Raw genomic sequence first — 15324 nt, 5'->3', positions numbered from 1 at the left:
GTGTTACCTTGTTTATCTGGATTTATTCATATCTGGTTCACACGTGTTAACTTGTTTGAGTTCTGGTAAATATCTAAAAAAGTATTTGAAATATGGCTCTAAAATTTTGGTATAAAAAAATATGATATAAAACAAAGTGGAATAAGCAAAAAAGTGAAAATTGAAGAAAATGTCAGATATTCACTTATGGCTCTAAACCAACGATATTTTAGTATCAAGTTTCCCGTTCAGGAAGCAGGGAAAAACCCAGTGGTTAACCTCCCGAACGGGAAGTTTCCCCTCAGTTAATAGGGATAACAAACGTGGAAAATATAAAGAAAAAAGCTTCGTCGAAGCTAAGAGTGTCACATATTCTTTAATTCTGTTTGTAAATTTACCAACGGACAATACCATTAGACGTACTATAAACTTTCACACTCTTAGTAGAAAATTATTCCTTCTTCAGAATTCATTTCCTGTTCAACTAAATCGCTTTAAATTTTAGGGCGTATTAAATGATTAGAGACAGAGGTCAAATAAAATTTTGAAAGGGCATTAACTTAATTCTGTCAATTTAGCGTTCCAAAAATAATATCATATATCATGTGTATAAATGACATTTATGTCGTGAAGTAAAATTGCAAACCTCTAAAGAGAAGTCAACGCACTAATTATTTATAATCACAAATTTCCTAATGAACAGCAAAGATAAGAGACACTGCTATACCGTTATGCAGAAAGCCGCTGGTAATCTACTTTAGATAACGTCTTCGGTTCAGAAGTTCGCTGCTAAAGCATGTTGGTTATTATCGTCGTTATTTTAACTTTAAAAAGTTATATTTTTGCAGCTGTTTAATGTATACTATAAATATTTGTACAAACACGCTTGATACGGTAGATTTGTTTCAAACATTCAGCACGCGGGGCTTGGTTAGAGTGAAACTATAGCATTTTTCACAATCACTTTGTTCCTCCTTGTTCAGCCTGTAAACTTAACTGGATTCGTGTAAATAACTAAGAAATGTCATCTTTGGCAATTAATCAACGAAGTTGTCCATGCCACAAACTCTCCATGTAACAAATAATTGCTTGGTTGCACATGTCTGAAGCATACTGTTCAGTTACAATGCTGACCTATTCATAAACTGTTACTATACTTCGGAATGGCCAATGTGACATTTTGTATTCATAAATCTAGAAGATAAAAAATGAATTCTTTTTACTTTTCAATCATGCTTTTAAATCATAATAGTGTATACATTAAAAACATTATTCAATTACATACCGGTCTACATTAAAAAGGTAGGGTTATACTATGCGCGAAGCGGTAGGTACACGTATAGGAAATCCACTGAAAACTTTCACTTTTGTTAATAAAATAAACAAAACTGAAATTCAAATCAATATTTACATCTCACTATACATTAAAGACATTAGCCGAACAATGTATAAAGAGGAGTTACTGAGGTATATACTATATTTGGAACACAATGAAAGGGTAATAACTCTTGTAATTGCATCGGAACTTGCAATTCAAACCTATGTAAACTATTAAATATAATGTTGATTGACGATACAAAAGCTCAATATTGTAAAAAGATTGGAAAGGTGTTTATATATATGCTTATATATGACATATATTTATAACTCATCTCGGTCCAAATCCACACTATATCAGACAATAAATAAAGTGCCATATCTAAACTTACATGATCGAACTGAAAATCGATCCATATTTACAATGGATTTCAATGCGAGTCACCAGATATGGAAGAAAGTATCCCAATAACCGACGAGGACTTTGACATAAAACGTTTCATGTACAAAGAGAGAGGCAGACATGTAAAGTCTATGTATCCCACTTGATGAAGTTTGTTTTGATATTACAATGTTATTTTATTTACACTTTGGAGCATCACTGTATCTTTAACACTGTGCATTGTATATGTGTTTTCCCCACATTTCCATAAGTTCATTAAAAAAAAAAGAAATTCAAGTATAAGGATATCCCTTTTGTGGGAATGTCAAAACGTTATATGTTATTTACGGACATACCAAGAGTTTATACAATTTTATCTTAGCAGTATCTTTAGCATTATAAATAACCTACCAATACCTGATACTGTAACAAACATCTTTCAGAGAGACACACTCCCCAGTCCGTACATTACAAGTGAACTGTATCTGAGATCTATAATCACTTCTCATCGGCAAGAAAATAGTCTTTATAATATGATACATGGTCCAATCACACTGTTGTGAACACATTGGTCAATCCATTACCAACCGTATCAATAATATGAAACCAATAACTGTTCGATAACTTCGTTTGGTACATTGTTTAATGCAATAGGAGTCAATTTCACTATATTCCAGGTATAACAGAAGTTTGATTATCATTAAAAACTATACTCTGTTTCCGTAATCTCTTGAATATTTTGATTCTGTCATGCACGTGCGCACTGAGCGTTTTGCATATCACGAACCCTTTGATTGTCAGACACGAAAATAACTTCTACAATGTCGTAGATTCTTTAAAGTCGTCAAGGTTAATAATCACCCTTTTACCGTTCATATTTGGTGTGCCAGTTTTTGATTCTTCTGGACTGTCGTCCTTTTGAGCCGCCTCAGTCATGGCGGACAGTTTATGCTGCAAGTGTCTGTTACCAATCTTCATATTGCGATGTTTTAGCGTCTCTAACTGGGTGTAAAGTCTTCGAAATTCCTCCTAGAAATCACACAAAATAGTCAATATTAGAAGTGTAAATTTTATTAGATTTTTCACAGGCGGTTTTCAATGTATATTAGATTAAAGCCCACGTGCAATGATGCTTAATTCAATACTGCTTACTTAATCAGTAACAATTATCTTTCCAGGACTGAAGTTTAGAAAGTTTGGTTGCTCAAATATGCAGGCTGGATAATCTTTTTTAATTTTTTAAAATATTTTTTGTGCATTTCTACATTTTCTGTTTCAGCAAATTCCCTCTTAGTTCTGAGTATCTACTTTTTGAAAAGAAAAGGGGCATAACTATACAACATTTGAACATATTCTTGGGTACATTGCTTTCAAGCTATTAAAACATGATTTATAATATAGGCACAGTTAAGATTGATCATATCCAACATTGGCTAACCAGGACAATACACCAAAAATTTAGAAGGTGGCGTTTTTTATAAGCTCCAAAATATTATTTTCCGTAGTAAGAAACGCGTAATTTTCAACGTTTCTTGATACTAAACTACCGAAACAATTTAGTGTAATAAATAACATTATAGAAACGACAATCAAAAAAGCAAACACAGAAGGCGGAAAAACACACCTCTGGCTAAAGTTACGTCCAGAGGACACAACTGTGCCTAGGAGCAAATAAAAAAATCAGAACAAGACGGACACACAAAACTGTGCCTGAAATAACGTCCAGAGGAGCATATAAAAATCAAAACAAGACGGAAACACAAAACTGTGCCTGAAATAACGTCCAGAGGAGCATATAAAAATCAAAACAAGACGGAAAAACAAAACTGTGCCTGAAATAACGTCCAGAGGAGCATATAAAAATCAAAACAAGACGGAAACACACAATTGTGCCTGAAATAACGTCCAGAGGAGCAAGCATCTAAAAATCAAAATAAGAAGGAGACACGCAAATGTGCCTGAAACTACGTCCAGAGGAGCATCTAAAAATCAACACAAGACGGAAACACACAACTGTGCCTGAAATAACGTCTAGAGGAGCATATAAAAATCAAAACAAGATGGAAACACACAACTGTGCTTGAAACTACGTCCAGAGGAGCATACAAAAATCAAAACAAGACGGAAACACACAATTGTGCCTAAAATTACGTCCAGAGGAGCAAGCATCTAAAAATCAAAATAAGAAGGAGACACACAAATGTGCCTGAAATTACGTCCAGAGGAGCATCTAAAAATCAAAACAAGACGGAAACACACAACTGTGCCTAACATTACGTCCAGAGGAACATCTAAAATCAAAACAAGATGGAAACACACAATTGTGCCTAAAATTACGTCCAGATGAGCCAAGCAACTAAAAATCAAATAAGAAGGAGACACACAAATGTGCCTGAAATTACGTCAGATGAGCCATCTAAAATCAAAACAAACGAGGAATACACAACTGTGGTTTAAAAAAAAATTTACGTTCCAGAAGGAGCAACCATCTAAAAAATTTCAAATAAGAAGGAAACACACAACTGTGCCTGAAATTACGTCCAGAGAAGCATCTAAAAACTGTGTCTGAAATTACGTTTAGAGTAGCAAGCTTGCTTCAAGAAATCAAAACAAGACGGAAACACACCACTGAGCCTAAAATTACGCCCACAGGAGCAAGCATCTAAAAATCAAAATAAGAAGGAAACACACAACTGTGCCTGAAATTACGTCCAGAGGAGTATCTTAAAATCAAAACAAGACGGAAACACACAAATGTGCCTGAAATTACGCCCAGAGGAGCAAACATCTAAAAATCAAAACAAGACGGAAACACATAAATGTGCCTGAAATTACGTCCAGAGGAGCATCCAAAATAAGAAAAAAGACAGAAATACACAACTGATCCTAAAATCACGTCCAGAAGAGCATCTAGGGTCTTCCTTTTTTCATATTAAGCTTCAAGTCGCCGATTGAAATAAATAATGTCTATGTAACTTAAAACCAGCAACAAGTGGGTCATGGCGGACATAGATCGCTAACCGGAGTTTCACAGATTGCTTGAAAACTTTGGTAGAGTGCCGCGCATAGAAAATATTTGTAATATTACTTTGAAATAGGGCCAATATATTCTGACAGATATTTTTTAAGTTTCTACGATATGCATATAGAAAATACTGTATAGGTATATGGAAAAGTAACTTTCCCCTCTGGTGGCCTTTTTTGTACACGGAGTTACAAATTTATCCTTCTATGATTTGCCCAAATGACCTAGTTTTCGACCTGGTTAATACAGACTCAAACAAGACCTAGATTTCATTGACACAAATATTCTGACAAAATGTTGTGACGATCAAGTAAAATGTGATATCTAGAGTGTTAAAAAGTATTTTCTATGATTTAACCTACTGACCTAGTGTTTGATCCTAAAATTTTAATGACCCAGGAACGAATTCGTCCGGAATTTTATTTAGGGTAACATTCTGACCAAGTTTCACTAAAGTTTGGCAAAAATTGTGACCGATCTCTAGAGAGTTATCATAATTAACACAACTTTTTGACGACAAACGACGACGGAAGACTGACCCTTTTATTTATGTTGATCAAGCAGAAAATATGACATTTTAATGTGTTAACAATGTTTTTCCTATGATTTGACCGAGTGACCTGGTTTTTAATCTCATGTAATACTGTTTTTAAACTGAACTAGACTTCATAGAGACAAACATGCAAAATTTTATGATGATCACAAGAGGGTCATAACGGCCGAAGATCGCTCACCTGACATTCACAACTGGATGGAATAATTTTGGGACAAGGAACAATGCTGTGAACTTATTTTGAAATTGGGCCAGCGGTTTCAGCGGAGAAGATTTCCAAAAGGCATAAAGGAAAAACTAGTCCCGCTCCTTGACATCCACTTTTTTGTTTTTTAATAAAACGGAATGATTGAAGAAATAAGTAGCGGTAACCCAAGGCAAACCTTACAGTAAAGTGATTTTCAAATCGAGCCAGCAATTTAACAGGAGAATATTTCCATACAGTCGTATATAGAAAACTAGACAGCCATGTTTGAACAAGTCATCATTGATTGCAGAAATTTGGTAGAGGATCACACAAGGGGCATTGCTGTCAAATTATTTTGAAATCGGTCTAGCAGTTAGAGAGAAGATTTTCGAAGATTTCCATATAATCATATAGCGAAAACTAGCACGTCCCCTGGCGGCAATATATTTTTATGAAACAGAAGGGATTTAGTAGAGGGTTGCCGAGATATTGCTGTCAAACTATTCTGAAATCGTGCCAGCAGTTTGAGAGGGGAAGATTTTCAAAATTTTCCATATAGCCATACAGGGAAAGCTAGCGTCAACCTCTGGCGGCCATTTTTTTAACGAAAAAGAATTGTTTGGAGGAATTTAGTAGAGGGTCACCAAGGAATCATTGTTGTCAAATTATTTTGAAATTGGATAAATAGTTTCAAAGAAAATATTCTATTCAAAGTTTTTCATATTACCATATAAGGAAAATTCGTCTGTCCCCCTGCCATGTTCTTAATTAGAAGGAATTTGGCAGATGGTTACTCGATGAACATTGTCGTAATTTTATTTTCTGAAATCAGACAAGCAGAAGACGATTTTCAAAGCTTTCCATATAGCCATATGGGTAAACTGCCCGCGTAAAATTATCTTAAATTCGGATTTTTAAAGCTTTCTTTTTTGTTGCCATTACAACCAGAAATCTGCACGATGGTATAGATTTGAAAGACATCCAAGAAAAATGCCTGTAATATTTGCTTGAAATTGGTATAGTGATTTAAATGTTGACGACGGACAGACGGACGACAGACATCCAGCGATCATAAAAGCTCACCGTAACAACCAATAGCCTGTGGAACAACCAACATTCCTCAAGCCCGTTAATTGCAGCAGAACAACCAATATTCCGAAAGTCAGTTAATTAAACCATCATTCCACAGACCAATTAATTGGAGTAGAACAACCAACATTCCGAAAGACAGTAACTACAGCAGAACAACCAACATTCTGCAAACCAGTTAACTAAAGTAGTAGAACAAACAACATTCCGGAAGCCAGTTATTGTAGTAGAATAATCAGCATTCCACAATCCAATTTACTACAGCAGAACAACCCGCATTCCGCAGGCCCGATAGTTAATGTAGAACAACCAACATTCCGCAAGCCCCTTAATTACAGTAGAGTAACAAATATGCTGCAACACAGTAGCACAACCAGCATTCTTTAAGCCAATTGATAACAGTAGAACAACCATCATTCTGCAAACCATTTAATTACAATAGAACAACCAACAATCCGCAATCCGTTTTGATACCAGTAGAACAACCAGCATTCCGCAAGCTAGTTAACTACGACAGAACAACCAGCATTCCACAAGCCAGTTCACTACGGTAGTACAACCAGCATTCTGCAAGCCAGTTCACTACAGTAGTACAACCAACATTCCGCAAGCCAGTTACCTATGATAGTACAACCAACAATCCGCAAGCCAGTTACCTACGATAGAACAACCAACAATCCGCAAGCCAGTTACCTACGACAGAACAACCAGCATTCTGCAAGCCAGTTCACTACGGTAGTACAACCAGCATTTCGCAAGCCAATTCACTACAATAGAACAACCAACATTCCGCAAGCCGGTAAACTACAATAGAACAACCAGCATTCCGCAAGTCAATTCACAACGGTAGAACAACCAACATTCCGCAAGCCAGTTAACTACGATAGAACAACCAGCATTCCGCAAGTCAATTCACTATGATAGAACAACCAGCATTCCGCAAGCCGGTTAACTACGATAAAATAACCAACATTCCCCAGGCTGGTTAACTACGATAGAACAACCAGCATTCCGCAAGTCAATTCACTACGATAGAACAACCAACATTCCGCAAGCCAGTTAACTACGATAGAACAACCAGCATTCCGCAAGTCAATTCACTACGACAGAACAACCAACATTCCGCAAGCCAGTTAACTACGATAGAACAACCAGCTTTCGCAAATCAATTCACTACGATAGAACAACCAGCTTTCCACAAGCCGGTTAACTACCATAGAGCAACCAGCATTTCGCAAGTCAATTCACTACGATAGAACAACCAACATTCCGCAAGCCAGTTAACTACGATAGAGCAACCAGCATTTCGCAAGTCAATTCACTACGATAGAGCAACCAACATTCCGCAAGCCAGTTAACTACGATAGAACAACCAACATTCCGCAAGCCAGTTAACTACGATAGAACAACCAGCATTCCGCAAGTCAATTCACTACGATAGAACAGCCAGCATTCCGCAAGCCGGTTAACTACGATAGAACAACCAGCATTCCGCAAGTCAATTAACTACAGTAGAGCAACCAGCATTTCGCAAGCCAGTTAACTACAGTAGAATAACCAACATTCCGCAAGTCAGTTAACTACGATAGAACAACCAACATTCCGCAAGTCAGTTAACTACGACAGAGCAACCAGCATTTCGCAAGCCAATTCACTACTATAGAACTATCAACATTCCGCAAGTCAGTTAACTACAGTAAAACAACCAACATTCCGCAAGTCAGTTAACTACTGTAGAGCAACCAGCATTCCGCAAACTAGCGGGGCGACTCACCAACACTGTTCAGGTACCAGTGATTCATCATCAGCACTGCTTTTCCATGATACCAATATTTAATTTCTATGTTACTTTAAAAAATGTCATATTCCCCTCTTTTTTTAAACTATTAGATATCAAAAATTATTTTCCAGTTCTTTTATACATACATGCACACTGTCCAACACATTTTCACGAGGGAACATTAATGGAGTGTTACATTCACATAGATAATTCACAGAATTATACATCGATACTTGAAATAATGAAAAATTTATAGTGCAACCCTTCTAAATTTCTCCCCTTAATAGACACGTACTCTCCCTATCGATGACATAGTCTCATTTGTTATATTGTTAAAACATGACAATGTCAGAAGAGCATCGTTTAGTAGAAATAGTTTACCCTAGAAAAGGGAATAAGAAAAAATGAAGGAGATTACGACCAGCAGAATAGCGTCTGTTAAAACTGTGCGTATTTGTGCAGGTTTCTTAGACCCGAGCAATTTCAGCTTTTGAGCTGACACATTGTCTCAAATCAACTTAATTCCGCAGAAAACATTACTGTCTTATACAAAGAAAATTAGTCCGTTTTTGCTGTATAACCTCAGTTTGTCCGAAATAGTTAATATTTACCTTTGTGTGTTACATGGACATATTATGTTTATACTACATTTAGAGGAAATTTCACCAATGTCTGATTTTTTAAACATATTATAGCTCTAATTGTAAAAAAAAAAAAAAAAAAAGAAAGAAAAAAAAACAAACAAAAAACAAAAAACAAAAAATGCAAAAAAACATGCGCCCACGACGGCTTGTCGGTGGTCATGGGATATTTCATTTTCAGAAATAAGTATGCTAGTTAAATATTCAAAAGCTAACATTAAAATCTGAGCCGAATTCCAAGGGGGGAGGGCGCGGTATTGAATTTAAAGCTCACTCGAGGATCGAAATTTAATGAATGAATGACAGTCGACCTTAATCATAATACTAAATGATAGCGAATGCTATTGAGGGGGTATTCAGTTTCTAACTTTTGTTTCCATCATGAAACTTGTAAAATTCTTGTTAAAATTCAGTCAATGCTTACTGTCTTCTCAGTTCGTATTCTGCTAAAAATTCAGTGTAAGCTATATTTCACTGATACATTAAGTTCATACTCTAAAACACACCAGAGAAATTTGAGCAGTTCTTGGCCATTTGTTAGGTATCCAGATCCATGTTGAATGTAAAATGAAATAAATACACACAAATGTATGATGTCCCTTTGATGTTTTAAGAAGAGTTACATTTCCTTGATGTTATATATAAAAACTAAATGTTCATAACTGCACTTTTGGTTAAAATATTATAAAGGTATCTATATTTGAAAAATATATCGACATTTGCATGTATTGCAAAGATTTTAAGCTTCATACCTACGTTTAGAAAAAATAGGTACTGTCTATACATTTAGTTGGATATGTTACGCTCTTAAACCATTTAGAACAGTTATTTGTAACAATTAATTAGCGCAGCAGTTTCTCAAGTCACAATCTCACTGTGATTGTGAATCTACGCCAAATATTTACTCAAGGATGTTTTGTTTGCATTTTGATTTAAATACAGTTCTAGTATGTGAAGATTTTTTTAAAACGTATTAAGATTTGCATTAGTGAAGCAAGTTATGGTAGAAATCTTAAAAGAGATCCACCATTTCTACACGACGGTTCATACAATGTAGATTCTCATCATTTTACTATATTAAAACTTGTCATCAAAATTGTAAGAAAAAATGTGACAAAGAGAAATTGAACTAAATCAAAAGCGCTAGGAAGCAGCCGTTTCTTAAAGGATGTTCAAGTCTTGAAAATCAAATGATAGCAATGATGACAAAATTGCTACAATTAAGTAAAAATCTGTGACCGAAGTCGCTTTAGTACATGTTGGCAAAATATTGCTTGAAAAAAAAATATTTTGTTATAGAATCGCCAGTAAATCATCCAGAGTCATACATTTATGTAAGTTTAACAATTTCTTTGTTCTGTATTGTTAAGGGACCTCCGAACCAACAAGAGTGAAAATAAGTGCATCATAAAACTTGAATTTACACATTTACATACATGTATTATGTATGTTACTACTGTTATTCCTTTAAAAAATAAGATCTTAATAAATCTTTGCTTGTTGTTCGTGTTTGTAAGAAATATATTATCATGACCATAATGATTTGTGTTGCTAAGTGGTAACGGTTATGTTGGATTTAACGGTCAAGTTAGTTAGCGATCATGTTGGTTTTAACGGTCATGTTGGTTAAAGCTCATGTTGGTTGTAACGGTCATGTTGGTTAAAGCTCATGTTGGTTGTAATGGCCATGTTGGTTGTAACGATCGTGTTCGTGTATCATCATGTTGGTTGTATCGGCCATTTTTGTTAACAGTCATGAATTATGTAACGTTGTAACGGTCATGTTGGTTGACGGTCATGTTGGCTGTAACGGTGATGTTGGTTCTAACGGTGGTGTTGGCTGTAACGGTGGTGTTGGTAAACGGTGGTGTTAGTTAACGGTAGTGTTGGTGGTAACGGTCATGTTGGTTGTAACGGTCATGTTGGCTGTAACGGTAGTGTTGGTTGTAACGGTGGTGTTGGTTAACGGTAGTGTTGGTTGTAACGGTCATGTTGGTTAATTGTCAAGTTGGTTCACGGTCATATTGGTTGTAACGGTCGTGTATGTTGTAATGGTACTGTTGGTTAAAAGTCGTGTTGGTTGTAACGATTTTTGTTGTATCAGTCGTGTTGGTTGTAACGGTGATGTTGGTTAATGGCACTGTTGGTTGTAACGGTCATGTTGGTTGTAACGATCGTGTTGACTGCAACGGTGATGTTGGTTAACAGTAGTGTTGGTTGTAACGGTCATGTTGGTAAATGGTCAAGATGATTCACGGTCATGTTGGTTGTTACGGTCGAGTTGGTTGTAATGGTCATGTTGGTTAACGGTCTTGTTGGTTGTAACGATCATGTTGATTGTAACGGTCATGTTAATTAACGGTCATGTTGATTAACGGTCGTGTTGGTTGTAACGATCATGTTGGTTGTAACGGTCATGTTAATTAAGGGTCATGTCGATTAACGGTCGTGTTGGTTGTAACGGTTTTTGGCTGTAACGGTCGTGTTGGTTGTAACGGTGGTGTTGGTTAACGATAGTGCTGATTATAACGGTCATTTTGGTTGTAATGGTCGTGTTGGCTAAACCGGTGATGCTGGTTAACGTAGTGTTGGTTGTAACGGTCATGTTGGCTGACGGTCATGTTGGTTGTAACGGTCGTGTTGGTTGTAATGGTCATGTTGGTTAACGGTCGTGTTGGTTGTAACGGTCATGTTGGTAAACGGTCATGTTTGTTGCAACGGTCATGTTGGTTAACGGTCATGTTTGTTAATGGTCATGTTGGCTAATGGTCATGTTGGTTAACGGTCTTGTCAGATGTTACAGTCATTTTGGTTTTAACGTTCATGTAGGTTAACGGTCATGTTGGTTGTAACAATCAAGTCAATATATTGCAAGTAAAATAATTTCGTAAATGTTATTGCACACCAGTATGTTGAATTATTTCGAGAAACGTATGGATTACTTTAAGCTAGACTGCAATTTGAGTTATCCACAATTGTAATTACCGTCAATTATATATCAAACCGAGATAATGTCAATAAAGCTTTTATCGAACAATCCATTTTACTGTCATTTTGTCTATAGTCTAGACTAGTTTGTTATTTCCTAGATGATTACATCGCAAATGTTTTTATGGAGGAATCACGGCATAATAATGCATCTTTATGCAAGGTTTGCACAATATTTTGTCATTTATTTTGTAGCCAAACATGCTAAATCGTATCTTGATGTCAGAATATGTTAACATTGGTTGTATTAATATTGCTACAAAATCAAAATCTAACTTCCTTTTCACAAAGTGCTGAAGGTTAATGTTATCGAACTGTGCCCATCGTCCGTCGTCGTGCGGTATACTACGTGTGTCTTGCGACTAGCGCCGACATCAGTTCTACAGAGGACATGTCCCCCTAATCTTTGTGAATGCTAGATCAAATGTGTACACTTAATAGAGCGCTCATTTCCCACCTGACCTACACGAAATATTTTTAGAATGTTTGTATTTATGAAGTTTATATAATAACGTTTTAAACTTAGCAATCAGGCCCTAATTTAACGGAAAACCTTAAGTAATTGCTTAGACAAGTCTGTTTTTTTTTTTTCAAATGCTTTTTTTTTGCCTTTATACGTCTTCAATGTTGATTTTTTCATCTATATCAGAACCGTATACGATTGTTTCATAGATCAAAACACAACAATTCTGAATTTTACAGAAAACGAAGTATAAAATAAGAAATATACTTTAGCAAATACTAAAGTTCGTTATATCGTGCATAAATAGAAATATAATATTTGCGAGACTGAAATAAGTACTGCAGACAAATGCTACAAACCACAGTATAATTTAGCTATAAATATATTGTTATAGAAAAAAATTAAATAACAATAACTTAATCAATGGCACGATTTTAAGTACGAGCGTTTTCTTTTCAGGATATCCGCCATTTTGAAAAATGTTTCTTTAAATGTTTCTTTCTAACAAAATCCATGCCAAAAATTAATGCTAAATAATCAAAATATAGCTTATAACGTACCATTTGACCAAACATATTCCACTTGGTGCGATTTTTTTTCACCCTCATTTTGGCTGGCATTTGCCTAAAATTGCTGTAAGATGTACAGTGAGGTAGGGGTCGGTAATTTCAAATATCAAATATCTACTGAAGTATATCAGGTTTGGTACTGATATATATATATAATGATAAGCTAGTTTTCATCATAGCACTTTATATTATCTAGGAAGTATACATTGAAACAAAAAGAATTAAAAATCACGAAATTCACCAGTTTTTAAACGTTTTCTCTAAATAAATGGTGACCAAAACTTCTTTTTTTTTCAATATTGAAGCATTTTTACGTGCTATTAAAACAGCAACATATTTTTAAAAGCTTAACGGCAGAATTTTCTTTGTAGATTTAAATACGATTTTTTTTTTTATTCAAATAAAGTGGGTGTGATAATTATGTCAGCATGTAAAAATGGAAGAGATTTGTTACTGACATTTATGCTTCTATATCACCTTGTATCATAGTATTATAACCTGTACGACCTGAAATCCCTATAACATTAAGTGTTATATTATATGTTTTATAAAATACCCCCATTTTTTAAATTTTATATAATTTCAGAAATGCTTAAACATAGGGTGAAGGAAAATCCCTATAAAGTAAAAATGAGTTCATTGGCCTGTGATTTTTCTGCTCTTGTTTGTCTTAGAAACTAATGTTCTTCAAGCTTACAGAGTATGAAAAAATGCTTAACCGGTAGAAAAAAAAAAACCGATCCTACATCCTTAAATAGTAATTACTTGATTTTTTTTCCGTGAAATTGGGGCCTTGTGTCGTCTATGTGATTTTTACTTTTAAACTAGAATCTCGGTCTTGTACATAATACATTGCCTTGAATGTTGGTGTTGAAAACTGTTTATTGAGTCATGAATACAGAAGATATAGACTGGCTGTCATTTCTGTTAAGTCATTTATGACGGGGGAGAATCGCCATTCTTTTGTAAGGCAACGAAAGAACCACGGATGCGCGTATTAGAACTTATGCCTCGCTTCGAAAATGACAATATGTTTTGTAGCCGGTGCCGTCTGTGCATAAAAGACCCATTACCTAAGGCAGCTAGGTTTTATGATAAAATCTGATAAAATTTGATCTAAAACGTGCAGAGTTTTGCAAAGATATGATTATTCAGACATCGGTACCAATAAGGGCAAGCAAAATAATTATGTTTGTTACTGTGTAACTCTCACGTGCAGTGGTTGGATTTATAAAGAAACTTTGAAAGTTTCTATCTCAGTGAATTCATTAAATTCTGTTTTCATCCTGTACGAACGGAATTTAATTACTTCTCTCGGATTTCGTAGCAGCGAAGACAAATGACATTAAAGCAGTTCCATCGAACCAACAGATGAAACGAAAATAATTACTCTGTAATGAATTAATTAATACAAAAATATACATGCAAGAAAACTACATTTGCGGTGCTGCTAGATTTTCAATACTACCATGTTTCGTTTGAAATTGTTTTAAAAAAAATATAGTGGCACAAAACATTTTTATAGAAATCTTACAATGGTATTCAATAACTTACAATTCGATTCATAGAAAAAAGTAAATGATACTAACAAATCTTTCGCGCTCGCCTAAAACAGTTAAAAATAACAACTGGAAAGTTGAGTTCTAAATTCGAAAGATAATAATTAAAGAGCATAAATTTTTATTTTAGCCACTATCAGCGATTTTGGTCAAAATAATTGTCAAGAAATGCACTCATATCAAGAAAATTTTGTTCCGTCATCACCATAACATAAAACATTTCAAAGACTTCTAATCAGTATATTTACATTTAAAGATATGTAGATCTACATATTTTGTTTCAAATGACTTTTGTTTCTCTATTATTTTATTAGAACGGCAACTTAAGTTTTTAAACAGTAAATAATAATTGTTATATTTTAATACTAAAACAAGTTATTGTGTTATTTGTCAATTTGGAATAATGTTGAGAGAATAATAATAATCTATGTTATCAATATTTCTATATTCGCCAAGTCATAAACATTTCTGTGAAGTTCGCACTTCTTTAAACAAGTTTACTGTAACTTGCCTTTTAAAAATATCACTTTATTCCTAAAACTTCTATAAAAATTGAAGAAGGATACCAATTTACATGTCAGTTGCTATTAAATTAAATGTACATGCTCGTCACCATTTAATGAATTTCAATTATTTCTTCTAAACTACAAATCATTTTAGTAAATGTTCTTTTTGTCGTGTATACTCAGTAAAAAGCTAAGTTGTCACTGCTGCATGAGCAGTGACACTGAAGGTGGATGGTCTGGTGTCCATTACATAAACAAAGTTTCCCCCGAGACTATAAGTCATAAT

At 34.8% G+C, this 15324-nt stretch overlaps 1 protein-coding gene across 1 annotated transcript in view; it reads right to left on the bottom strand.

The window, feature by feature from the left end:
• Positions 1-2057: 2057 nt before the first annotated feature.
• LOC123549113 (probable G-protein coupled receptor CG31760) overlaps positions 2058-15324 on the bottom strand; it is a 301128-nt gene continuing 287861 nt past the window's right edge. The window contains exon 13 of the mRNA XM_045336939.2: positions 2058-2707. Coding sequence (XP_045192874.2) covers positions 2495-2707 — 213 coding nt within the window. The 3' untranslated portion in view covers positions 2058-2494. The remainder of the gene's footprint in view (positions 2708-15324) is intronic.

This window comes from Mercenaria mercenaria, chromosome 6 (assembly GCF_021730395.1).
Source record: "Mercenaria mercenaria strain notata chromosome 6, MADL_Memer_1, whole genome shotgun sequence".
NCBI classification, from domain to species: Eukaryota; Metazoa; Mollusca; class Bivalvia; order Venerida; family Veneridae; genus Mercenaria; species Mercenaria mercenaria.
This window is presented reverse-complemented; position numbering and strand designations above follow the sequence as displayed.